Source organism: Melanostigma gelatinosum (genome assembly GCF_949748355.1).
Source record: "Melanostigma gelatinosum genome assembly, chromosome: 15".
Taxonomy (NCBI): domain Eukaryota; kingdom Metazoa; phylum Chordata; class Actinopteri; order Perciformes; family Zoarcidae; genus Melanostigma; species Melanostigma gelatinosum.
Window position 1 is genome coordinate 25,302,096 of NC_136648.1, and position 26,212 is coordinate 25,328,307.

Sequence of the window (26,212 nt, forward strand, 5' to 3'; positions counted from 1 at the left end):
CTTCTGAAGACTACTGGACTTATTGAGCACTTCTGGGTCTACTTTATGTCACTCAGGACTCTTGTCTCTGAAGCATCACTGGGAGGTTTATTAAGACCAAAAGCTTTTCTTGAATGATTCAGCGAGTGACGTGTTGTGGATGAAGTGCTGAAGGGATTCTGAATGTCTCAATGTGTGGGTCAGCTGACCCATGTGAGCGTTAGACGTCTCAATAAAAAAGCTTTGAGAATACTATTATGGTGATCTTTGCATCATGAAATGAGAATGTATTGCTACAAGAACAGATTCAGGCAAACTATACCTAAAGTATCTTCCAATGCTTGTGTGAAAGTAAAGATTGTTCGTGGAATATGCTCAAATTTCACGAAACTAAAACACGATTAAAAACCTTTTTAATGAGTTCAACTATTGTGAATCAAGGGAAACATGACTTGATCTAGCCAAACTTGAACTAAACTAATTTGTCATCCAAGAATCTAAATTGAAAGTCAGATGAATCCAGCCCTTGACAGTGCATGGTTTATAATAGATACAAATGAATGATAGCAATGAGGTGAAGGATACAATGACCTCCACAAGGCTGACAAACTCTCAGAGACGAGCAACTGAGCAAACTACAAAACACAGAGGAAAAGTAAACTGAAACATCTGAGACAGAAGGACAGAAGAAGAAGACAGGATACAAGCTGGGCGAACAGAGGACAGGACAGGAACATTGAATTGACTGGCAGCAGTTGTGAACCATGTCTGTAGAGTGTAGTGTTCCTCAGGATGGCCTGTCAGGTTTGGACAGTCAACGCAGAAACAGCAGAGTGAAGAGAGCTGTCCGCATCTCCTCAATAGCTCATGAGGTGAGTAGAACAGTGTGTGTGTGTGTGTGTGTGTCTGTGTGAGTGTGTGTGTGTGTGTGAAGTTTAATTGATTCCATGTTTAGAGTAGTCATTTATTGAATATTACCTGGTATGTTATAGACATCACCATAATTACTGCTATTCAGCATTGGTATCTAAATGTGGAGGATATAGCCATAGTCACAGATGCTTTCAGTGGTTTCATAGTTTACTGTATCAAAGTGAATACAGCAATGACTGCATACAATTGTTTGTAAATTTGCATTTCAAAAACAGTGAAAAATGAAATACAATTTAAACTTCCACTACGACGCTGTCGAACCGGACGGTGTTATCAGCTATAGCCGCCATATGAGAGCAGTGCAGAGTGGTGACCATAAGCTAACCAGTGGGAAACTCTCACATGCACGGTCATGCATTAAAAGCACGTGCAGCCGGCCTGGCTATGTAAACTAAGCAAGAAGAAGCTAGGACGAAAGTGGTCGTGTTCCAGAGCACCAGAGTCCATTTAGGAAAGCTCTCATTCTACTGCACCAGGGTCTGACAGTTTGCAGTCCTGGTTCTGGTTCTCCTGCCTTCCTTTCCTCCAGCAATACGCCCTGGGCCTCCAGCAGCCTGGTGTCCGTGTTTAGCACAAGCCACACTTTCATAATGAAAACTAATATCCATTCTCTCTGCACATACCCCCAAAGCTTCCTGTGCTGATGATGACACAGTGTCTTCCCCCATCAAAATGTGCCTGATTAATGCACGCTCTGTAACAAACAAGGCTCACATTTTAAATGACTTGTTCACAAGTCATAATTTGCTTTTTTTTATTTCTGACCGAGACCTGGCAACGGAACATGGAATGCATCCATTTCAATGAACTCTGCCCTGTGGACTGCTCTTATGTTCGGACACCGCGTTTGACAGGCCGCGGTGGAGGCCTCGCCGTAGTCTGGAAGAATCAGTTTTCCTGCCAATTGGGGAGCACTGAATCCTATGCTACTTTTGAACTACAGCTGACTAAAGTGGGCCGGCTAAAGCCGTTTTACTGTTTTTTAATTGACCAACCTCCAGGTCCTGCAGGTCAGTTTTTATCAGAGTTCACAGACTTTCTGACCTTTATTATCAAGCTAGACAAAGTGCTTCTGGTTGGTGATTTTAATCTGCATATCAATGCTACCACAGACTGCATAGCCACTGAGTTTCTCAATTACTGAATCTTTTAATTTCATGCAACATGTTTCTGGCGCCAGTCACAGGGGTGGTCACACCTTGGACCTGTGTTCTCTCTGGGTCTTGATATTGATAATACCCGTTGTGAGGACCTACTGATCAGTGATCATAAATGTATTTCCTTTGATCTTTCCGTCAATGCTGACCCCTTGTGTCTGAAACAAACATTCCACTCCTGCATTATTACTCAGCGTACAGCTGATCAGTTCTCTATGCAATTCTGCTGTGATATTAACACAAATCTCAATGCTGTTGAACTCTTAATGCAGTCATTTAATGAACATTGCACCACTTTGCTGGATAAAGTGGCACCTCTTAAGGAAAGGACCAGGGTTGCCTGCAACACTTCTCCATGGATGACAGACGCTGTCTGCAGCCTGATGCTGCGTTCACACCGGTCGCGTTGATTTTTTGACACACTGCAAAATCGCGTCCAACGCGCCGCCGGTCGTGTTCACACCAAACGCCGCAAAATCGCATAGCACCGGGGAGGGGCCGTGGTTTATCGACTGGAAGCCGTTCACCTGGCCGCCATTTCTTTCCGCTTTCAACCGTGAAAGGAATAAGGACAATTGCTGCTTTGCACGTGTTGTGGGAGTCCCTCAAACGCCGGAATGCCAGACGCCGTCATGTCTGGTTCATAATATTGTTCAGAGGAGCTCCGTGGATTTCATCGAGCTGTATTCACTGTGTCTAGCAAGCCACCGGTCAATGTTTACTACAGCTGTAGGAACACAACATAAACTGATTTGGCTGTGATTCAACGGAAAATAAACCGACAAAAAGGGACTCCGGAATAACTACATAATGATGCCGATTTGTACTTGTCTTCTCCGACAAAAAGGGACTCCGAAATAACTACGTAATGATGCCGATTTGTAGGCTACTTGTCTTCTCAATGGAGCTCTGATGGATCGGTGCTAGGCTATGCTAACATTGTAGCAGCTCCACCAGCACTCAATAACGTCATGTAGACGTAAATACGGCAGCGTCTATTCATTGTTTGTACCGTATGGTTTACACACACACATGTATACACATAGTTTGGTCCGGTCTCTATTGATATGAGGTATCGTAGAGCTCTGGGTGAACACAGACGGCTACAGGATTTATTTCCTGATTCAACAACGGCAGGAAGTCAGTGATGACAGGGGGAGCAACTCAACGCAGGGGCCTTATGAAATCACCAAGCGCCAGGGTAAGATTACATGTGAACTTTACATGCCTGACAGAGTGAAAATGCATTAGTGTTTTCATGTTAACCTGCTGAAGGAGTTTCAAGAGCCTGCACCACCAAACCAGCTGCCGGTCCAGCAGCAGCTCCTGATCCGTGCCCTGGATGAGGAGGAAGAGAGAGAGCAGTCGTTTCCCAGCAATATCTCGGAAGCCAGTTCGTTTGAGCTGTCCCACCTCCATCCGGAACGGCAGGTGAAGATCAAAGCATTAATCGACCCAGGACTTTTCCAACTAAAGCCTGGCTTCACAACTCTCGTCCAGCATAAGGTCGACCTGAAGGAAAGTGCCATTCCTCGTCGGAAGTGGTATAGGATCCCTGAACAGCTGGTGCCAAAGCTCAAGGAGGCAATTGAGCTGATGCTACAGCTGGGGATAATTGAAACGTCAACCAGTGAGTGGTGCAGTCCGGTGGTGTTGGTCCCCAAAAAGGATGGTTCGCTGAGGTTCTGTATTGATTTCAGGTACCTGAATGCAGTTTCAAAGTTTGAATCCTACCCAATGCCCCGGATCGATGAGTTGCTTGAGAGAGTTGGGAGCTCCAAGTTCATCACCACGCTGGACCTGAGCAAGGGGTATTGACAGCTTGCCCTGGCTCGGGAGACCAAGGAGCTGACGTCCTTCAAGACATCCTATGGGATGTTTCAATTCAAGGTGATGCCATTCGGTCTCCAGGGGGCACCGGCTACGTTTCAACGGCTCATGGACCAGGTGTTGAGGGATGTTCCCCAGTTTGCAGCTGCCTACTTGGATGATGTCGTCATCTTCAGCCAGACATGGGAGGAACATGTTTCTCACCTGCAACAGGTCCTCTACCTGATCAAGACTGCTGGGCTAACCATCAACCCACTTAAGTGTGCCTTTGCCCAGAAGCAAGAGGAGTACTTGGGCCACGTGGTTGGACAAGGCGTGGTCAAGCCTCGAGTGGGAAAGGTGGATGCCATTCATTCATATCCTGTGCTATATTCCGGGTCATCCTCCAAATAAAGTAGTTTAGATCATCTGGACAAACAGCTTCCCTGTATTGATGTCACCATGTTCCTACATCTCAGCAATGAACCAAAGATGAATACAGTGTTATTATATCTACTATGAAAACTGTGAAGACAAAACCCAAATTGCAACAAACTTTAAACCCTTCGCTATAGTTAGAGCTGATGGGCAGGGGGCACGTTGCATGGAAGCCCCTGCCATCAGTGTATGAATGGGTGTGAATGCTCTTTGAGTGCTCAGAAGACTAGAAAAGCGCAAACAAGACCAGGTCCATTTACCATTTGTTCTGTGTGTGGCATTTCAGTGTCTGTTCACCCCTGGTCAGGCATGTGATGTTGGGTGTTGCCAAACACTCCATGGTAAGATAGACAGGGCTCTGGTCAGGAGGGGTCAGTAGCTCCCAGTTGCATGAACAGGAGCTCATGAGAGACACGATATTCCTGCTGTCACACTAGTTATTTGCCATAGATATACTCCCCCTCCCTTTGATCTTTCATAGTCCGACAGGCATGCAGTGAACTGAGAGGGCCTCCGCTGGTTGGTCAGCCGTGTTTCTGTGGAGCAGAGGATGTTACAGTTCCCTATGTCTATTTGGTCTTTGCATCCCGGCTCTGAGTTTATCCAGCTTGTTCTCTAGAGACTGGACATAGGCTAGTACTATATTGGGACAGGGTGGACAATGTGCCCGGTCCTCAGCCTGTTCCTGACTCCAGATCCTTTCCCTTGGTGGCTTCCTCAAGTCTTCCAGCTGGCATGTTCTTTGCTGTCGTCCCTCCTTAGGATTGCACTGGGCCAAGTAGGATAGTCAGAGGAAATCAATGTGTTTATTGTTTGAATCCAAAAGTGTCTGTCTATCATGTGTGATGATAGCTCAAGGGATTGGTGCAAAATAGTGGAATACAATTGTGCAAAAAAAGTAAATGAAAACAAAGTCAGAGCAGAGCAGGTATGACAGTTGCTCACTCTCACTGGTACCACCTTAGGTTCTCCTCTCCAGGTGCTTACAGTATGGTAGTGTGCTGCAACAGTCCAACACAGAGGGGAGGGGACTGAGGGAAAAGCTGAATACAGAAGTGTAGAAGGGGCCACAGAGCTGTAAATAATAATTGAAGTGTGGATGAACTGACTGACAGATCGCTCTATCTCTCTTTCCTCTAGGTGCTATCTCTGGGTGCTGATGTCTTACCTGAGTATAAACTGCTGACTCCCAGGATCCAGAAGTGGACCATCCTTCACTACAGTCCTTTCAAAGCTGTGTGGGACTGGGTCATTTTGCTCTTAGTAATTTATACCGCCATATTCACTCCTTACTCTGCTACATTTCTACTGAGGTTGGTGGAAATTGACACAGCACAGCTCACCTGACCTGCATGGCGTGATTATTACTACTGCTAGAACTAACAGCGCTGATGAAGGTTGATACTTTTAATAACCAGCTGGCTTTGTTGGAGGGACATTGTCTCAACATCTCAGCGCAGATAAGAATGACCATGACACTCGTTACCTTCACCAAACTTTGGATATGTCAATATTGAAATTGACTTTTCATGAAGTTTAGTATTTAGTCTTATACAGGCTGAATGAGCGCATTATTATTTAGATGAACGTCACAAAGATAATACAGTTACACTCCCTCGTTTATTTCATGATTTGACAGTTCTAAATAGTAGCAGTGAGCTGGTACAAAATGTGGAAATATGAGGCCACTATTGATTTTTTACAGTTATGCAGAGCACAGAAAAGCAACACATGAACAGTCCCAATATTTAGTTTGGGATTATGTCTTATACTAGCAGTGTACTGTTTGGTATTGTGGGTAGAAAAGGAAATGTGGGTTTAAGCTGTGTGTGACACAAGGTGTTCTGTCGACTACTGCCATGAAACTACTACATATGGTCCCCAAAGGTTGAGCTCTAATAGCTTTTTTAAATGCCTGACCTTTCCTCCAGTGCCATACTTAGGTCAAAATATTTAACTTCGTCAAAATATCTCTAATCTTGAGTCAATTAGAGCCGTGCAGAGACTAACAATTAGCCAATCGGGGGGAATAACGCCGTTGTTGACAAGTTGTTGTTGTTGATGGTTGTCATTTGTTTGTTGGAACCAAGAAGTAATAATAAAAACAGGACGCTACAGCAGCATTGACGCTGATATTGAGGCTGTTCTAAATGTATTAAAAGTATCTATTACTTTAGAATCCGAACACCACGGGGCTCGGCGTATTTGCCTCCGTTGTACTGTTTAACCCTGACATCTTGTTCACTCAGCGGCCTCTCTTCTGCATTTGGGTTGATTAACGAATACATTTTATATATACAGCATTTCTTCCAATATCACCTGACATCATAGGTGTGTTGTTGTCTTTAAACTCGTATGTTGTCATGGCAACACATCACCTGTCACCTTAAAGTGACGTTAGATTCAGGCGGATACGTTGGTCTCCCAGTGGAAATCTATTAGAGTGGAGGCAATGTCAGACAATTGACAATTCTGTCTGATATGAGACAAAGTGGAATCTACTCTGGAGATTAAACCTGAACTGACCCCTGACCTTTCCTCTGCCATACAGGACAAAGCTCAACGAATGTCAGAGTTATTTGTACGTCCAAACATTCCACTGATTAGAGAATCAAATGTGCAAAAGTGTTTTCATGTTGAAGATTAATTTATACATTTGTTGATATTAGGTGCAGGTCTGTAAACGTGTCTTACATTCTGTGACCTACTCATTTGTACTGTTGCTGTTGTGTTTTTTTTCAGTGGATGTTTCATTCTCTTTTGGAGCAAAACCCATTTCTTCCTTTATTGATGCATGTCTCTCTAGTGACCAGGAGGAGACCGCCATTCAGACCTGTGGCTACTCCTGTTCTCCCCTCAACGTGGTGGATCTTATAGTGGACATCATGTTCATTGTTGACATCATCATCAACTTCAGGACCACATATGTGAACTCCAATGATGAGGTGAACTGATCTGATTGTCTGATGACAGCCTTGATGGTCTAAACATGATGTTCCCATACAACAAAACAGCATTGCCAATTACACTTTTCCCCCAGAATCACGAATGTATTGGACCTATCACGGCTGGGTGCTCTGAAAGATGCTGTGGGCAGTGATGTGCCAATATCCTTCCTCTCTGCCATTCTTTCCTGTGTACTAAACTGGGATGACAATCTAAATGTCTTTGTGCAACCCTGCCATATGTCGAGGCTGAAACTCAACCCCACAGAGAGAAGGCCGGAGCACGTGTGTCCGGCTGCTTTGTGCAGTCGACACGCTCCAATAATAAATCTACCAAGACTGGTTTACAATTATAAGGAATTTAATTCCACTGATGAAAGTATGATTACAGTTAAACATTGGAGTACATACTCCTACGAAATATTAAATCAATAAAACCCCATTTGCAAAAAACTCAACTCAGCTCCTCAGGTATAAAAAACACGTCCGTCGTCTGAGAGCCTTCACGCGAGAGAGAAAAAGACTTAATTCAAACCTCCCACACATTCGTTCGCGACTCCTCCCCTTCCGTCTATCTCAATTGCTATTGGCCAATTTCCCTACGCACTTTTAGCTACTAATCCTACATCAGTTTATGTTTATCTTAATTATGCATTCCCAAAACCCTTATGATTATGACTAATTATGAATTCTTAATTATTAAACACTATTATATCTACTAACTACAGTTTTTTGCTCAAATTTCTTACACATACAAAGTCAAATAAAAACCCTTTAACAGGTTTAGACGTTAGAGTGGCTATTTCATTGCATTAAATGCAAAAAGATACATTTCTGCTGTGGAAGACCTCACTCACAGCTGGATCCATCACAGATGAACAGAAACGACTTTGTGCGGGCGATATCCTATCCTGCTTTGAACTAAATCATGAGAAGGTACAATGCCAGCATTTCATTCTGTGACTGAGTTGCTGATGAAGCGAGGAACTGATCGAGTAAACGTTTCTTCTTTGTGTGAGTGACTAATGGACCGAGTCATTGAGCACCTGCTCTATTTGTGCTTTCAGGGTCAAACACATGATTGGTGTCTATGTGCACATGACTTCTTGAGTTATGGACAAAAACGTGATCAAAGTTACCTTGAACTTTGACCACCACATTCCAATCAGCTGAGGGTTCTCAAGGCAAGGGCTCATTCATGACCTTGAATGTGACCTTGACCTCTGACCACAGAAGTGTATACAGATTTTGCTCGAGTGCAAGTGGATGTTTGTTTGTGCCAAATTTGAAGAACTTTGCTCAAATGAAGTATCACAAGAACAGTGACCTTGATCTGACCGGTCCCAGAAACATCATGTGTCCGGCCACAAAGACTGGAATACATCCATATCTGTGGAATGTTGAGTTCAACCTACTGAGCTGTTATTGAAACTGTTTTTATTCTCCTCAGGTGGTGAGCCAGTCTTCTCGGATAGCAGTCCACTACTTCAGAGGGTGGTTCCTCATCGACATGGTGGCAGCCATTCCCTTTGACCTCCTCATCTACCGCTCCAGAGAGGAGGTGGTCAGGGGAGGAGGGAGGGAAAAAAGAAGACAGATAAGGGTGGGGGGGGGGAGGAATGGAGGTTTGGGTAAAAAGCAGGATGGTAGGAAGGAAAGACTTTTGGGAATGAAGGGAAACAAGGAGCACAAGACAAATAGGAGAAAGAAACAGCAATTCTTTATTGATAGTTATTTATAATTTGTTCACAGACATATTTTGATCCAGTCACATAGTCACATTGCTGCTCTCTGTCTCCTCCTCCTAACAGACCACCACACTGATTGGCCTGCTGAAGACAGCTCGGTTACTGCGATTGGTTCGTGTGGCCAGGAAGTTGGACCGGTACTCAGAGTACGGTGCAGCTGTCCTCTTCCTCCTCATGTGCACCTTTGCCCTCATCGCCCACTGGCTGGCCTGCATCTGGTACGTGACTCTACTTTATCCTGCAGCATCACGTCCAAACGTACGTCACGTAGCCTCGATTAAAAGTGAAGCTTCGTAACACAAATGGAAAACAAGTCTTTTGACATGAATCTGATCAGATTTATACTGTGTATTTAAATTAAAAAACAGACATCCATCTCCTCATGTTGAGATAAATGAAGACATGAAGTATAAATAAAGAAGAACTAGAGAAAGAGAAAGGAAAATCATTGTAATAACACAATATGTAGCACCATTGATAATACAGTTCATATAGTAATAGTTTATATTGTAATGCTATTTATGTGCTTAAAGGTAAGCACGTGAATTACATTGATATATGGAAAAATATACAAAAAACAATGGCCTTAACTAATTCCTGAAGCAGACTAATTGTACGCACACATTTATTGATGGATAGTTCTAACAGACTCAGTGTCATTTACAAAGTCTGTAATAAATAATTCAATAGCTGGGACAGATCTGATTTGTGTATATGCAATTTACCCAATGTAATAAGTAGGTTAACAGTCAGTTATATTTTCTACATTTGTTTTCATGAAATAATAAAATGTGCTTCGAACCTAACTGTATGTGTGCTGTCCTCACTAAAAGTTGTTTTAGTAACACGTAGTTTTCAGCTATACAGTGTTGGGACCGTAGAGGAGCGTGTTTGGGTTATCAGCATCTAAGAAACTGAATTCTTGACATCAATAGAATTATTAATGTATGTAACAATTATTAATGATTATTAATAACGGGGCACCACCCTGCGAACAGGGACCAATAACCAAACGATAAAACTAAGTCTCATAATTAGTAGTCACTCATAATGTCAATAGTCTGAGCACGATTGCACATTCAGTGACAGTGAAGGTTTAAGTTCGAGCACAGGCTACTACATCCAGTTTTATTACACACATATGCACAAGAAATCACAGACGGCTGCTCTTTAAAGTATAACAGAGTTTATTAAATCAAAATAATAAATGATCAAATCAAGTAATATTGCAACCAACAAACACCATCATACAATTTAATGTGTCTAATACCTAAAGTCAAATGAATAAAATGGGATAAGGATATATGTATATAGGTGTGGATGTATGTATGTAAGTGTGTGTATGTGTGTGTGTGTGTGTGTGTGGACAATAGATGGCGAGAGGTTCATCCAAATCAGAGACTCTATGTGTGTGTAGGTTAAGGGAGAGGGAGAGAGAAAAAAAAAGAGAGAGAGAGAAATCAAAGCTTCTGCGTGGGGTTCACGTCGTAGTTAGGATGAGGACTGCTGATCTTATCTTGCACAAGTCTGCCGTCGTCGGGTTGAACTGACGGCGCTTATGCACGATAGCCACGATCCTACACCTCACTCACAGAGACGATTTAAGGAAGAGAGTAAAACAGAACGAAATGAAAATAAACCCCAAACAAAACAGACCTTTATCACTGCGGTGAGATGAGCGTATTGTTTTCTTATCACCCCGAAACTCGGTCGGCGAGACGAGGGTCCGGCCACCGTAGTTTCAGTCTTTAAAGTGAAATTACACAAACTCTACATTCACTAGCAGCGACGGATCTAATACAAACAGTTACAGCAGGAAATACACAAAATAACGGGACTCCGTGGTCCGCGAGGGTTGCGCAATACCATGGTATAACACGACAGTGACTTAACACAACAAGATACGGGAACAACAACACATCAACGAATAGGCTATATTACGCTAATGCTAAGCTAAGCCCAGATACCATGAATCTTACTTGTAGAAGCTTTGTTCGGTGGGGCCCGTTTTCCGTGATGGGAATAGGTCAGTCCTCGAGTGTTGACTCGGCAGCACGGCTATCGTAGCGGGCGCAGACTGGGTGGATAACTCGGTCCTCAGGTGCGCGATTGCTCCTGGTGGCGTGGCTCTCTCTGAGCGCATCTCGCTGCGCTCAGGCTTATGAACCAGGTCTCACAAACAGTGGGGGGGCCCTTTCTTGGCCAATGGAGGGCCAGCATCCGGTTTTGGCCAGAGCTGGGGGTGTGGTCATCCTAGGTGGAGTCTCTGGCAGATCTCAGGTCAGGCCTTTGTTGAGAGGAAGGGAAACATGGCTGCTCTTGTGTTTGACAACGCATGTGAGGGACTCAGCCAGCCAGGAGGTGTCGCCAGACCCCAACAACAGCCAGCTTGACAATATATTTCCCAGCACCGTATCCTCCAAGGAACAGACAGGTTGTTGTATTTGCAAGGTTTAATGGTCAAAAGTATGTAATAATTTTGTAAAACTGAAAAAGAGCACAAACAATACAAAAAGTAAGTGCCTTTGTAAGTACTTCAAAATATCTAGTACATCAGTATAAATGCTACTAACACAAACCAAAGTGTACATGCATTCAAATGTATTTCAACATACATGAATGAATGAATTTTATTTATATCGCGCTTTTCACAGACATAACATCACAAAGTGCTCAACAGAGCAGACATTTAAAAGCATAAAAAACACAATGTGAAAAATAAAAAATAATAAAAAATAAATAAAAATGTAAAACATATTTTAAGAGCAGGTCTAGGACAAACATAACGATGGAAAAGATACAACAGCAAATATGAATATAAACATGTTAATATAACTGTAAATAGTAACACACTTACGGATGAAGCCGATTTTGTGGACTTCAAGGCACAGGATTATATGGATTGAACACTGAGATGCTCAGTCAATGAGTCCATCGGCACACGGCACTTCTTGAACATCACTTCCTGTTACTCTGATTATTTACACTTCGCTCACTTCCTGTTCAGTGCAGCTATCACACTCACCACTAGGTGTTGCTAAAGGACATATAAAATATCCAATACATTGAATACAATACAGCAGTGGTTCTCAAACTTTTTCTGTCGCGCCCCACTTTGGAGGAAGAAAATATATTATATATAATATATACATATATTTTTTCTTTTTGAAATACAACAATTCTGCATTTACCCCTGCGCCCCACCTGTAATACCACCGCGCCCCACTAGTGGGGCGCGCCACACAGTTTGAGAACCACTGCAATACAGTATGATTTGTTTGACCTGAATGCTGTTTATAAATGAGCACTCACAAAACCAGAAACTTTGTGTCTTTATCTTAACAAAAAAACTACAAATCTTGAGATGTGAGTTGATGGTATGAACTGTATATTATACACAATTTTGTAGCATACTGTCCTCTGAATTTGTTAGGAAGAACAAATGTGTATGGAGGACGCCATGATATTTGCCAATATCAGAAAAATAGATCCTGGTGGTGGACTAGAGTCATTTTCCTTTTCCATTTTTTATAATGGCTTTTATTCCATTCCCCAAAAGAAGTTAAGCTTTTTAGATATGCGTCACTGAAAATGTCATTTTATCAGCTGTACAATTCCACAAGGAACATTTATTACAACTTGATATTTTACATGCAATAGGAAAGTGTTTGTAAATTCCTCACAATTGCCAATTTGAGCAAATACAATGTACGATGTAACAGTTTGGTGAGGAAATCCAGTGGACAAAACATAATTTTGCTGTGGTGGTATTTTTATGACATCATAGTTCCATACTATTCTAAATCTGATGGCTCGCATTGAAAAAAAACAAATTCAAAAGTGTTCGGGAACTTTCAAATACTGTTTTCTTCCATTGACTTCTTTTATAAATGACATCATGAGAGAATCTATGTTGAATTATAATTTTAACCTTTTATTTCAGACCTAGGAGCCAGTGTTGAAAATGCTGCATCTCATGTATAGAAGTTGCATTTCACCTGTGTTCTTCCCAGGTATGCCATCGGGAATGTGGAGCGGTCCTCCTCGGCTGGGATTGGCTGGTTGGACAACCTGGGTGAGCAGCTCGGGAGGCCGTATAATGAGTCCATCATCGGCTCAGGTCCTTCCATCAGAGATAAATATGTCACAGCTCTGTACTTCACCTTCAGTAGTCTGACCAGCGTAGGCTTCGGGAACGTCTCCCCAAACACCAACTCTGAGAAGATCTTCTCCATCTGCGTCATGCTTGTAGGAGGTGAGTCTAACAAATACAGCTGTTTGGAAATGTCAGAACTAGTGAAGCTAAAGTAACAGCAGTTCTGTTTCAAATTGTTTCTGAAGGCAGTACAACTTATTTTTGACTGAATAGGGTAACAGTGTTTAGTCACAGACACTTATGTCAAGTAAATGACAGTTTTTAATGAATGGTTCAACATTAAGTTCAGATGAAAAAACCTCCAAGAATCCAAGTAGCAACAAGGGTTCTGCTTGGAAAAGTAACACCAAACATTTAGCAAATAAATGAATAAATTTGGCCCCCAGTGGAGAAGCACAGTGTTCATGCACCGAGCAGTTTGAATGTGAACAGAGAAGATATTGGAATGCATGCCAGCGTGCTTTGTATTGACTCATTTCTTTCATTATGTTTATGATTGTTTTCATTGGTCTCTTATGAACTAGACCAGGGGTCTCAAACTCATTTTTAGTCTGGGCCACATCAGCATTACGGTCGCCCTCAAAGGGCCGGTTGTAACTGTAAGACTGTATAACTAACTTCTCCCTAACATATTTTTAAATAACTCTGCATTTGATTATTGTTTATTCAAGTGTAAAAATATTGTACATGTAGTTATATGAATGTAAAAATATATTTAAGCACATTTCTGTTATTATAACTTAAATCCTTTTAATTTAGGGTTAAGAAACCCACATGACTCTATCAAAGATCAAACTATTAAAGCAGGGGTCTCAAACTCCCGGCCCGCGGCCCGAAAAGTTAGACGAATAACAATAAAAATATCCCTATTGTCGAAATTATGAGATAGAAAGTCGAAGTTATTCGATAGAAAGTCATAACTTACTGTACATTTAACATGTAAATTGTGGAAGTTTGAGTCTGTTCCACAGCGAGGAGGCCAGAGCACGTGTCCGGCTGCTTTGTACAGTCGACACGCTGCAATAAGAAATCTACCAAGACTGGTTTACAATTAACAGGAATTTAATCCCACTGATGCAAGTACAGTATTTACAGTGAAGTACACTATTTCCATGGAATATTAAATCAATAAAAAACTTTGCAAAAAACTCAACTCAGCTCCTCAGGTATAAAACCCGTCCGTCCTCTGAGAGCCATCACGTGAGAGAGAAAAAGACTTGAAATTAAACCACCCACATCCGTTCGAAACACCTCCTCTTCCGTTTATCCCAATTCCTATTGGCTAACTTCCAGGAGTGTATTCGCCTGTCTGCCTTTCTGTCCCTGAGTTTACTAACACATTCAATGACTGTCAGTTATGGGTTAATCCCTCTATGATAAACATTCCATATAATAGATAAGACTTTGCAACTTTTGGCAAGAGCTTCATATCTCAAATTCTCCATCTAGCTACTAATCCTAAAACACTTTATGCTAATCTTAATTATGCATTTCCAAAACACTTATGATTATGACAAATTATGAATTCTTAAATATGAATCATTGAACACTTTTATTATAGCTACTAAACAGACTACTTTAAACTGTGAATGCAGTTATCAATGCAGTTATCAATATGTTACGAGTAGTTACATTTACAACCGGCCCTTTGCGGGCGACCATGATGCTGATGTGGCCCGGAGTGAAAATGAGTTTGAGACCCCTGTATTAAAGAAAATGTCAAAGACAAGTTATTACAATAACTTTGTTCAAAGCTTAAAATCCTTTCAAGGGTGCGTTTGCACAATCCCACATGAAGTATTTCATGTGTTTTAAAGCCACGTTTAAAGTAGTCTTCAATGTACTCACAATAATATTTCCATGTCAAATGTACAGTAACCAGCCAAAGAGCTGCTTCTGTGACTGTGTGTTTAAGTATCTCATCATTATGACTTTCTATCTCACAATTTTGAATTTCTATCTCATAATTATGACTTTCTATCTCATAACTTCGACTTTCTATCTCATAATTTCGACTATGGGAATATTTTTATTATCAAGTCAAACTTAAAATTATTATTCGAATTTTTGTTTGTTGTTTTTTTTAATCTGACGGATTCGCGGGCCACATAAAAGGACGTGGCGGGCCGCATCCAGCCCGCGGGCCGTATGTTTGACATCCCTGAACTAGACAGTCTAATTATTGTATTAAACTTTTTGTTTGAATTCAAAGGGCTCTGATTCACTCTCCTCTCCAGCTCTGATGTATGCCAGTATTTTCGGTAACGTGTCAGCCATTATCCAGCGGCTGTACTCTGGTACGGCACGCTACCATGCCCAGATGATGAGAGTTCGAGAGTTCATCCGCTTCCACCAGATCCCCAACCCTTTGAGACAGCGGCTGGAGGAATACTTCCAACACGCCTGGTCATACACTAATGGAATAGACATGAACGCTGTGAGTATGGGAGACTTCCTGCTATATTGGGAGTCCTCAGCTCTTTAGATCTTGTTTTGCTCGTAACTAACATTATGCTGAAGATTTAAAAGTTTACAAAGCTACTAACATGATATGTTGACTTTTATGGAAATAGTCAAAAAGGACCCTTCCAACATCTATGATATTTCCATTTTATCCATCGATGCAGCATGTGGTCTGTTTGCTTGCATTCCAACACTCAGATTTTGATTTCAAAAGAAACAATGCTTCTAATTCAAGTAGTATTCTAACATTACATGTATGAAAACACTACTCACTTACAGTTTTTAAATGACCAACGTTTTTTGGGGATCAGCAGGAAGTGTACCTGAGCAATACACTGAACCCCCTGCTCCCCGGGCGCCTGTCATTGGCAGCCCACTGCTCCCGATATACAGGGATGGGTCAAATGCAGAGACAAATTTCCCCTTCTGGGATCAATATAGTAAAATAAAAAAAGAACATGTCACACATCATGCCACTCAATATCAACATATCTGATTGACTTTCAGTAAAAAAGTAATTTATGTCACAAGTAGCTTCATTGGAAAAACGCTACAGAGCAAAAAATGATCAAGTTGCAAGCGGGCTTATGTGGCATGTGGGCTTTGTATATCTAACCTTTTAATGGAATATATGTACTGATCCAGGGTGTCCTCTCTCTGTGTCCCGATCTCTCCTTGTCCCCCAGGTTTTAAAAGGTTTCCCAGAGTGTCTCCAGGCAGATATTTGTCTCCACCTCAACAGGTCCCTGCTGCAAGACTTTAAGGTTTTTAAAGGTAATACTTCTTTGCATTACACATGAAAAGTACAATTTTGAGATTTGTATACGTTACTTTACACTTTACATTGTATGCAAGATCATTTACCTCCACCAGCTACATCAAAATGCCTCACTCATCAAATGACTTTGATGTTTAATAAGGGTATACAGTGACTCATATGTTAGTATTACTAACTTCCTGTAACAGAGCAGAGTCAATGTGGACATGTTCAAAGTTAAATGTGTAACCCAAACTAGAAAATGCATTTCCTGCTGAAAATGTGTTGGAATGCTGAAATTTGAAATTAATTGCAAAAACATTGCTGAAAATAGATATCCAATTTTTTAGAAATTGCAAAAAGCTTAATAATTATCATTATCATAATGTTTGACACACAAACAGGTTATTAAATGCCTGGCTTCATCACCAGCATTTCAGTTAGAATTCACTCTTTTGGGCTTTTATTTTGAAATGGGGGGTGTGTGTGTGTGTGTGGGGGGGGGGGGGGTCCTCTAAAAGTCTCTAAGACCTGAATGACTGTATGAGAGAGACAGACGGGGGGAGGGAGAGAGAGAGAGGAAACAATTTGTGAGAGGGAGGGAGAGAGAGAGAGACAGACAGGGAGAGAGAGAGAAGAAAGAATTAGAGAGAGGGGGAGAGAGAGAGAAGAAAGAATTAGTTAGAGAGTTAGAGAGAGAGAGAGAGAGAGAGAGAGAGAGAGAGAGAGAGAGCGAGCGAGAGACTCTGATATCTCTGGCAAACTTTCTCATTTGGAGATTGTACTGTTTTATCTTTTACAGCTTACAGCTTTACAGCTTTAATGCTTAACAGCATTCCAACAACTACAACTTTTATTTTACCAGTTGGTGGCGGTAATGCGCCAATTCGTCGTTTGCCAAACGCCACTACACCTCAAAGGAGGAGAAGAAGAAGCTTGCGTGCCTGTGTTGTTGTGATTATGAGCGACAGCGCGAAGTACCCCGTTGTAATAATACTATGAGTGAGGAGCGGAGGACCGAGTCCTGCTGCCAGGACGGAGTCATCAGAGTAGTGTAAAAAAAGTATTTCAATCGGCTCAGGCACCGAAAGGAAGCACCGAAATCTGCGTTGCGTTTCGGTCCGGTAGATACCGGACGTATAGGAACCGGTGCCATATTGGCACAGAGTTTCGGTACCCAACCCTACCTGTAGGTTCCCTCAGCTTCCAAAATACTTATCCTCCAGAAAAATTCTGTTTAGCCATCAAGTTAGAAAATACAGCTTACAGGCAGAGGATTTAAGCAATGTAGGGGTGACCACTCTGGAAGTCGGCCAGAAAGCAGGACAGCTGGGCGGATCCACTCTTGGGGAGAGACCCAGGTGCTTGAAATCAGGAAGGGCAGCCGGAAACTGATGATCCGGCTGTAGGTCAGGGCCAGGTACTCGACAGGCGGACTAATGATACCAGAGCAGGAGGCCAGAGACAGCCTACTGATGATCTCAGAGATCTGGGTGGTCTGGCTGGGTGTCAGCAGCAGACTGGAGATCTGGATGGCCATATCAGGAGCCACAGGAACCACACCGTCCTCTGGTGACTCTACGGCACCCCATGAACTTAGCAAGGCGAGTGCATTTAAAGAGATGACCAGCATTTGCTGGTCAGAGGGAAGGTTGGTTACTAGCAGACTGGAGATTAGCAGGTAGGCAGGCAGGTACAGGTGGCTTGAATGTGCATAGCAACTTTGCAACAAAGAAACTTCAATGATCTGATTGTGATTGGGGAAAAGAGGCGTGTACCAGGGCTATTGAGGTGGATGGGGAAAGAAAGGAAAGTCTAAGGGCATCTGGTGGATGAATGGAAAATGTCCATGAATGTGTCTGAGGAATAGGGGATGTACTACAGAGAATGGACAGGGCGATTGAGACACACACTGCAGCGCACTGACACACAGTAATCATTGTCTCCAAAATAATAAAGCTCTGAAAAGCTCATGACAATTATAAAGAGCAGCTCAATGTCTCATGAAATGGGTAACAAGGACACCTGCCTCCTTTGGCACATGAACGTTAGATAGTTCTAATCGCTCCTTGCATGGCAGCCCCAGCCATCAGTGTGTGAATGGGTGAATGATGACATAGTGTAGTAGTGAACCTGTTACCACTCTCAGAGTGTTTAGTGTACATATGTGTCATGTACATAACTGCTCTGTAAAGAGATGTACTAATGCGATATCTCATTATAAAGCTACGGTTCTTGTAACCATTTCAAGATACAATCACAACAGCAGGTACAGTCAACGTCTCTGTCAGACAACACTCCAAAAAACAGCAGTTAAAATATCTGCGCCTCTCACCAATTATGATTCATTGTCTTCCCCCCATCCATATTAGTCCGGCAAAAACAGTCTTGTTAGATTCCTAAGGGTCCACACGATCCAATCCAGTAAAAGATTTAGTCCAAAACACATTAGTACATCCATAAACACCATCAGATATGATAACAAGCGATATATTTTCGATCATAATTTCAGTTTCCATGCGGCAAAGTGTTCTTTTTTCTCTCAAAATGGCGGATGCATTCTGCCGGTTAGATTGACACCTCATTTGACCCAATGGGAGCTTATAAAGCCCGGTCACATTCTGGAACAGCCAACGAGAGTCCGCTTTGAAAGACAATGCCCGCCTCTCTTGCTTTGGGTAATGCTCGAGCCAATTGCAATCGATCTTACTGAAACTCACGCTTCGTATCGCGAATGAAATTACGAAGAGAACAATATGCAGATTCACTAGATTGCATGCTGGGAAAGTCTTTCGAACTCAAATATGTATGTTTCCAAGACAAATTTCCTTCGGGACAATAAAGTCTATCTTATCTTATTTTATTGCTTAAATCTAGTACCGTGAGTCAAGTACCTGAGACCGATTATGAAGAGCAAAGTCTGGTTAATGAGTGTTCAAGAATCTGTGAAAGTTGACAATGGTTAAATATGTTATAGTTAACCATACATCGACATAAACAAACTATAGTTCAAATTTCGGACAGGTAGTTTATCGTAGTCTATGCGTTTTGACGTGGTGACTATGAGCCTCCAAATGCCCTTTTACGTGGAAGTATTCTTAGTAAACCATGTGTAAAATATTCATTTTCTGTCGTATTGTCATCAAATTTGAACTTGTACTATGACTTCATGCTATGGTACCATTGTGTTTTCCAGCTAATAAGTCCCAGCCATGGTTATCTGCAGGCATCTGTTGGCCAAAAAACATCCAGGCGGAAATAAAAACCTTCTGTTCCAGTGTGTTGTAGCTTCATTAGCTCAATGCTAGTAGAACTTACAGTGATTCTGACTGTTTGTAAAGAAACTTCAGTGTTACCTTTCAATAGAGACTAAAACCATACATGTACTCCCAATGGTTCAATAAGAGCTGTCAGTTTACTTTGGGTACGCCTTGGATAGGCATTTTAGGCAAATTTTACAGGAGTGATAAGCGCTTTGAGTGGTCGGAAGACTAGAAAAGAACGATACAAGTACAGTCCATTTACCATTTACCATGTATTTGCTATGTGGTCTAGGATCTACTAAGGGCTGTCTCAGGGCCCTGGCCATGAGGTTTAAGAACACCCACTCTCCTCCTGGTGACAACCTCGTCCATGCTGGAGACCTGATATCAGCTCTGTACTTCATCTCTAGAGGATCCATAGAGATCCTCAAAGGAGACGTGGTGATAGCTATACTGGGTAAGGTGCATGCATGAGGCTCAGCTATGTGCTAGTGGCGCCATCAAGTGGCCCAAGGATGACTCACATAGAGTCAGTAATGTCTCCGACATGAATAAATGAACAAACCAATAAAGATACTTTTATTCATATCCTGACTACATGTTTTTTCTCCTCCAGGGAAGAACGATATCTTTGGGGAGCCCATTGATCAGTTTGCTCTGCCAGGAAAATCCAGTGCGGATGTCAGAGCTCTGACTTACTGTGATCTGCACAAGATACAAAGAGAGGATATAATGGAGGTATCGCATGTTTTTACGTTTACATTTATAACCATCCAGGTTCTGGGGACGTCATTAACTGAGCAGGTGTTTGTAGGTATAATCCTAATGAATCGAAAACCAAAATTGTATTCACAGCTTTTCTTTTTTCTCGAAACATGTATCAGTTCTGTATTTGTACTATATATTTTTGTACCTGTTAATGTGTTGGCAGTGCTGATTTACTGTGATTTGTGTTTGCAGGTTCTGGGCATGTATCCTGAATTTTGTGAATATTTCTGGTCCAACTTGGAGATCACCTTCAATCTCAGAGAAGTATGTTCCTCATGTTAGGAAATATGACTTGATCAAATTACAATGGCGACATCTTGAATTCAAGTTTTGACTTGAATTGACTTGAATAACTCAAATGGAGATGTCTAAAATTCATGTCGGATTTTAACTGGAGGCTCAATACAATTTAAAGGCAAAAGCATAACTTCAAGCTTACAGTCACAATGTAAAGATGTCTTATATGGAAACATTTGCTTTTCAAAATATAATTACCAACATATTACTTTTCTCCATAAATGAATTATAATAAATGAAGTCTGTTATGTAAATACTGTAAAGCTATAGCTAATCAAAATGAATGTGAACCCAGTGTTATGCAAGCTGGTTCTCACCATGTGCTGTCCCATGACGGCCGATGCTAATAATAATGTACAAACAGTCTCTCCTGTGAGACTTTCATAGTGTTGCACATGCAAGAGAGACAGAATATGTGTGTCAAGAGTGAAGACAGAGAGCTGAGAGAGACGTTCAAACCCTGCTTGCTTCCTCACCTCCACACAGCTGACCGGTGACTGTGAATGTTGGAGTGTCGGGGTCGAATATTTATAGAAAATGACGGAGACAGGTGTGGTGAGCAATTCTGATGGAGTATACTGGTGCCTCAAGAGGGACGTTGATATTTTTCAGGTCTCACTCTTTACAGCGTTCTTGCTCTGTGGTCACAGCGCCCACAGCACCAGCACTCAGCAGCTGATTGGCTCTCCTCTGCCTGCTGCACCTCTCTCTCCTCTCTGCTCTACCGTATGTAAGAGGAGCTCTTCATCAGTAAACTCTGGCTCAAATAAATAAATACAGTCGGCCATTGAATTCAAAGACCCCATCCCCATTGTCTAAATCATTTTACTATTCAGTAATAACATTGAAAATATTTTCGATAACAGCTGCGCCTTCTGTACTCCAACACAACAAACAGCTGTCTATAACTCTCACCCACGTTTCCTCCGATATCTTCTTGTAACAAGTCACGTCTCACTAGATTATAGAAGGAGACTTCTCCCCTCCATCTCTGAAGGCTTCTGTTCATAATGCTATCAGACACTATTAACCACAATCTGAGAACATGAGTGGCAAAAATACAGCACTTTTAGTGGACGTAATCAACATTGACAATGCATTTTGTGGTTAGTGGATTCTTCCTCTCTTTAACCTCCACACATTCTCCGTCTCCCTCTCTGTCTGCAGGTGAAGAATGATGCTGCAGGCTTTGTGAGTGGAGAAGACTCTGACTGTGAGGGGTTCAGCAGTCCACTCAGGAAACACAAACTGTCTTCCACTCACACAGGTGAAACTACACACATACAAGCAGCTCGCAAGAACAGACAGAAGTCCCGGTTGATCAGATCACAGAGGTGATTGGCCCCCTGTACCTCTGACCGGACATTTCTTTTAGGAAGGATGAGTTAACAGACCTCTGTGTTCTGTTCTGTCAGTCTACTTTTTAAATATAATAAAAATAATGTTAATAAAAAAACATTTCATCCTGTTTGATTTTTTCTAATCCTTACTTTATACTCTTATTCTAAGCATTATTATCCCTGCACATTTAGCTCATAAACAGCTATCCTGACAGAAATGATGAGGCAAGGAAACGTGGCTTATCATTGCTCGATGCTCCACTGTTACTCCTTCACAGAGCACACACAGGCGTCAACATTAGGGAATATTGAAGCCTTACTGAGTATTTTCTGTCTTACTAGAAACATTTTCTATGTTCATAAAACAGGTTTACATACAATAAACATTTTGTCTCAGTGTCTAGTTGTCATCTTTACATTTAACGTTGCTTATACATTTAGGCTATAATTGCATCATAGATGCACACATACACATTGTGGTATCAGTACCAGTTAACAAACATATTGACAGATGCTATCCTGAAACACTCCTCCAACACAGTTCTTAACAGGACAGAAGCAGTTCTTACACGTCACTGGTCACCACTATTTCTATGACTCATGGTGGGCATTACATTTGTATAAGAAACAAACGAGCCTTTCCCTCTTCATCTTACACTCACTTAAAACAAGATTATTCCTCAGAAATATCTAACAAACAACAGCAAGTTAGGTTTTGACACATTACTTACCTGAAATACAGGAAAGAAGTTATGAGACAGGGAGACGTGGCTTGCCTTGAATTCTTCCATGAGCATGAGCTTACTCACCACAAGCCCAGAGCCAAATCACACGTCCCTCAGTCTCACACTGCCCCCTATTGTCGAAACGTAGCACGGCGAGTGCACTGACTTGGTCAAAATACCAGATTAGTCGCATAAAGAAAAAAACCAAATAGTTACATTTACACAAATGTAGTAACACATTAGCGGAAATCACACAAGCTCACAGTGATTGTTTGTGTGTCCCTGTCAGGTGACGCCATCTCAGCAGGGAGAGAGAGAGTCGGATGTACAACACACAGCAGCTGTGAGCAGCGTGCAGGCAGCAACAAAGAGGATCATAAACATACATTGTAAGACCTGCTATTTTGTTTCCGTCCTGTAAAGCACACATTCATTCATTACTAAAGCGAGGTAACCTCATTGCCTCTGTAGATATGGCCCTGTGTTTTCCAGTGACGATGAAGGGGAGGACTCAGAGGAGACCCACCCCGCTCAGACCTCCGCCGGTCCTGCTGCTGCCACAAACGCTACGGGGTGCCCCGACACTGGTATGCAAGAGAACACCTGTAACCCTTTAACAGGCAAGTGTAGAGATGCATTCAAGGCACATGAGAAACAAAGAAAAGTCTGTGTGGTGGTGACAGCTCCACCTGGCTCTGCGTGTGTCACACTGTGTCTGTATGTGTGGACCAGATGCGTTCTCAGGAGTGTCCAACATCTTCACCTTCTGGGGCTCAGAGAGTGGAGAGGAGCAGAGATACCAGGAGGTGCCCTCCTCCCACAGCCTTCCCTCACCTCCTCCTCAGCCTCCCTCCCTGGACCTCTTTGACCTGCCCTCCTCCTCCCACTGTCCCTCCAGCACTTCTGCTCTTTCGTCCGCTATCCCTCGGAGGAAGCAAGTTGAGTTAGAGAAGAGGCTGGAGGCACTGCAGAGACAGATAACCAGGTGGGTCACAGCAGGGCTTGGTCAGTGTCTTCGTCAGAACATGTACATCAGATTTCAGGTTAAATACAAAATGCCAACAAATGCTTTATTCTCTTTGACAAAACAAATATTTATTAAAGACATTTACATTACAGTCATTTAGCAGATGCTTTTATCCAAAGCGATTTACAATCCAGATTCTATCACATCGTAGGCTCAGCTGCTGGAGCAGTTTGGGGTTAAGTGGGGTTAAGTGTCTTGCTCAAGGACACATCAACATGCGACTAGCAGAGCCGGGGATCGAACCGCCGATCCTCTGATTGAAGGACGACCCTGCTGTTACGCACGGTGACCCCGCACAATTTTTTATTATTTAATTTGATAATACAAATTAAAAAAATTAATTTTAATTTTAATTTTTTATTATTTTTATTTGATTTATTAAAAGTGTATTCCCTATCAATTTTTTTTTAATTTATCAGGAAATAATTCGTAATAAACAAAGAGGAGGCCTTTTGTTTGAAACTAACAAAAGTGAAACAAGAGTAAATCCTTCAACTATTGATGCACAAACTGAAGGGAATCTTGCCGGCGACGGACAAACCTTTGCTGCCCGCCAGAGGGACCACGAAGCCACGAGACTCTTGCCTCGAGGTTCGGTCACTCCCTGTAAGCACCCCTAATGCAATAAGGGGCTGCGAGAAGGGGGCGATAACCTTTTCAGTTCGTTCTCTGTATGATTTGCTCACCTGACCTTACTGGGAAAAGGGGGGAGGAAGGGTCCCCACATTCCTTTCCCTGCGTTGCCCCATGTACTTCCCTGCTTTAAGAGAGACTTCTACCGGTAGCTAAGTTTGCACTAAATAGTCTTAAATTGCCGACGCGAGCCAGGTCGATGGCTCGCTTGCTTCCCCCTCCGAATCGCCCCACAGTGACTCACATTGATAGTGTAATCGGTCGCTCGGAATAGCAGTCGGTCTTATAAAAGTCCTGTATTAACTTTTGTTTAATTTAGGTTTTAATCTTTTAAAATTGATCGGCCCCTGCTTTTAGAGCCCAAGCAGATATAAAGCTCTTTCAAACGTAGGCGGGCCTCTCCCGGGTGTCCCTGTTTAAACTAGAGAGAACTAATTTGAATAAGTATCAGTGTGGATGAGCATACAAGAATGCAATCAGTGGTGTACCGTGCTGGACCGTGCTCGAACTTACCTCAGGGGCTGTGCGGTCTCCGACGAGGTGTGACCACTCCTTTGGCAGGCTTCTCAACAAAACATGAAGAAACAGACTCGATCGAAGAAACAAATTCGTTACTTATTTATTTTTGTTCAAATCAAAGTATACTCTCTTGGTCCAAATACAGAGAAAAAATGGTTAACTGAAAAATATAAGAAAAATCAACAAAGTGTTTAAAAACCCTTAAAGAACAGTTTACAGACAGAGTCCAATTGTGCGGAGAAAAAGTTTAAATATTAACCAAACGCAGCTTCACCATGCTACCGTCTCTCTCCCCCACACAACTCTAAAACTCAACAAAGGATCTTTAAAAACTCTGACTCAGCCAGCAGACTGTCTCCCAATATAGCCTACGGAGGAAAAAGTTAAAGATTAACCGAGCGCAGGTCTAGACCTGGTGGACTTCTCTCCTGTCTCAACTCAAAAAATCAACAAAGTATTCTTAAAAACTCTGACTCTCAAAGTCCGGAGATCTGCAAAAAGTTTTACCCCGTGCGGGTAGGGACCCACACGGGGTTCCCCCTCTCTAAGCTCTCTTCAACTCAGCTCTTCTCGATTCAGCTTCCCCGACTCAGCTGCTTTGTTCTCGAAAACCGAGAGTTTTTATACTCTTAACAACACCTGGGGCAAGTACCCCCTCCCTCCTTTCATGCTGACTCTGTGGCCATAAATGTCGTCCTAACTCGTGAGTCCAGAGACATGGTGGCGCCGGGCCGGGCTGAGGCCGAACGCCATCAGAATGCAAACCTCAGCAAACCTCGACAAAAGCCCTGCTATCGTGTGTGTGTGTGTGTGTGACAACAGAAACATGTCTGTGCGACAGGTGCAATCTTATAAGAGACTCAGAGTCATATGCCTCTCTGTTTTAACTCCTTTGCCGTGGAGAGGCATCACGATTTCGCAAAACACTCCACCATGTTCAACACTGCTCTCCACTTAGCAACGGTCGCCCCACATAAAAATATTGTCTGTTGAACTCGAGCCCAAATGTCCCCTCTGTCACTGACAAGTCAAAGCTCAGTGTATGTTCACTGGTGGCTTCAGATTTCCACATCACACTTACCGGATCATGATTGGCTCCACATTGACATCACAAAATCCTGCTGACACTATAAATCCATGTGTTAAACTGAGATTCAAGCCCAGAGAACCTTCCCCCAGCCTGCTGGTGTCAAACGCTGCACACATGCCTCCATCATTCTGCACAGTGAAGGTCAGACATCCAAGTGAAGTAACA

The 26,212-nt window shown here is 42.4% G+C and overlaps 1 protein-coding gene across 1 annotated transcript; it reads left to right on the forward strand.

Moving 5' to 3' along the window:
* Positions 1-743: 743 nt before the first annotated feature.
* LOC306789157 (voltage-gated inwardly rectifying potassium channel KCNH2-like) lies at positions 744-23,721 on the forward strand (the record flags this gene model as incomplete). The annotated part of the gene is made up of 15 exons (XM_079284963.1): positions 744-851; positions 5,457-5,629; positions 7,123-7,261; positions 8,712-8,822; positions 9,073-9,227; positions 13,023-13,264; positions 15,403-15,602; positions 16,315-16,402; positions 19,941-20,105; positions 20,265-20,386; positions 20,609-20,680; positions 21,881-22,047; positions 23,271-23,398; positions 23,511-23,584; positions 23,677-23,721. 15 exons carry the CDS (start codon positions 744-746, stop codon positions 23,719-23,721), a joined length of 1,989 nt encoding a protein of 662 aa, XP_079141089.1.
* Positions 23,722-26,212: the final 2,491 nt, after the last annotated feature.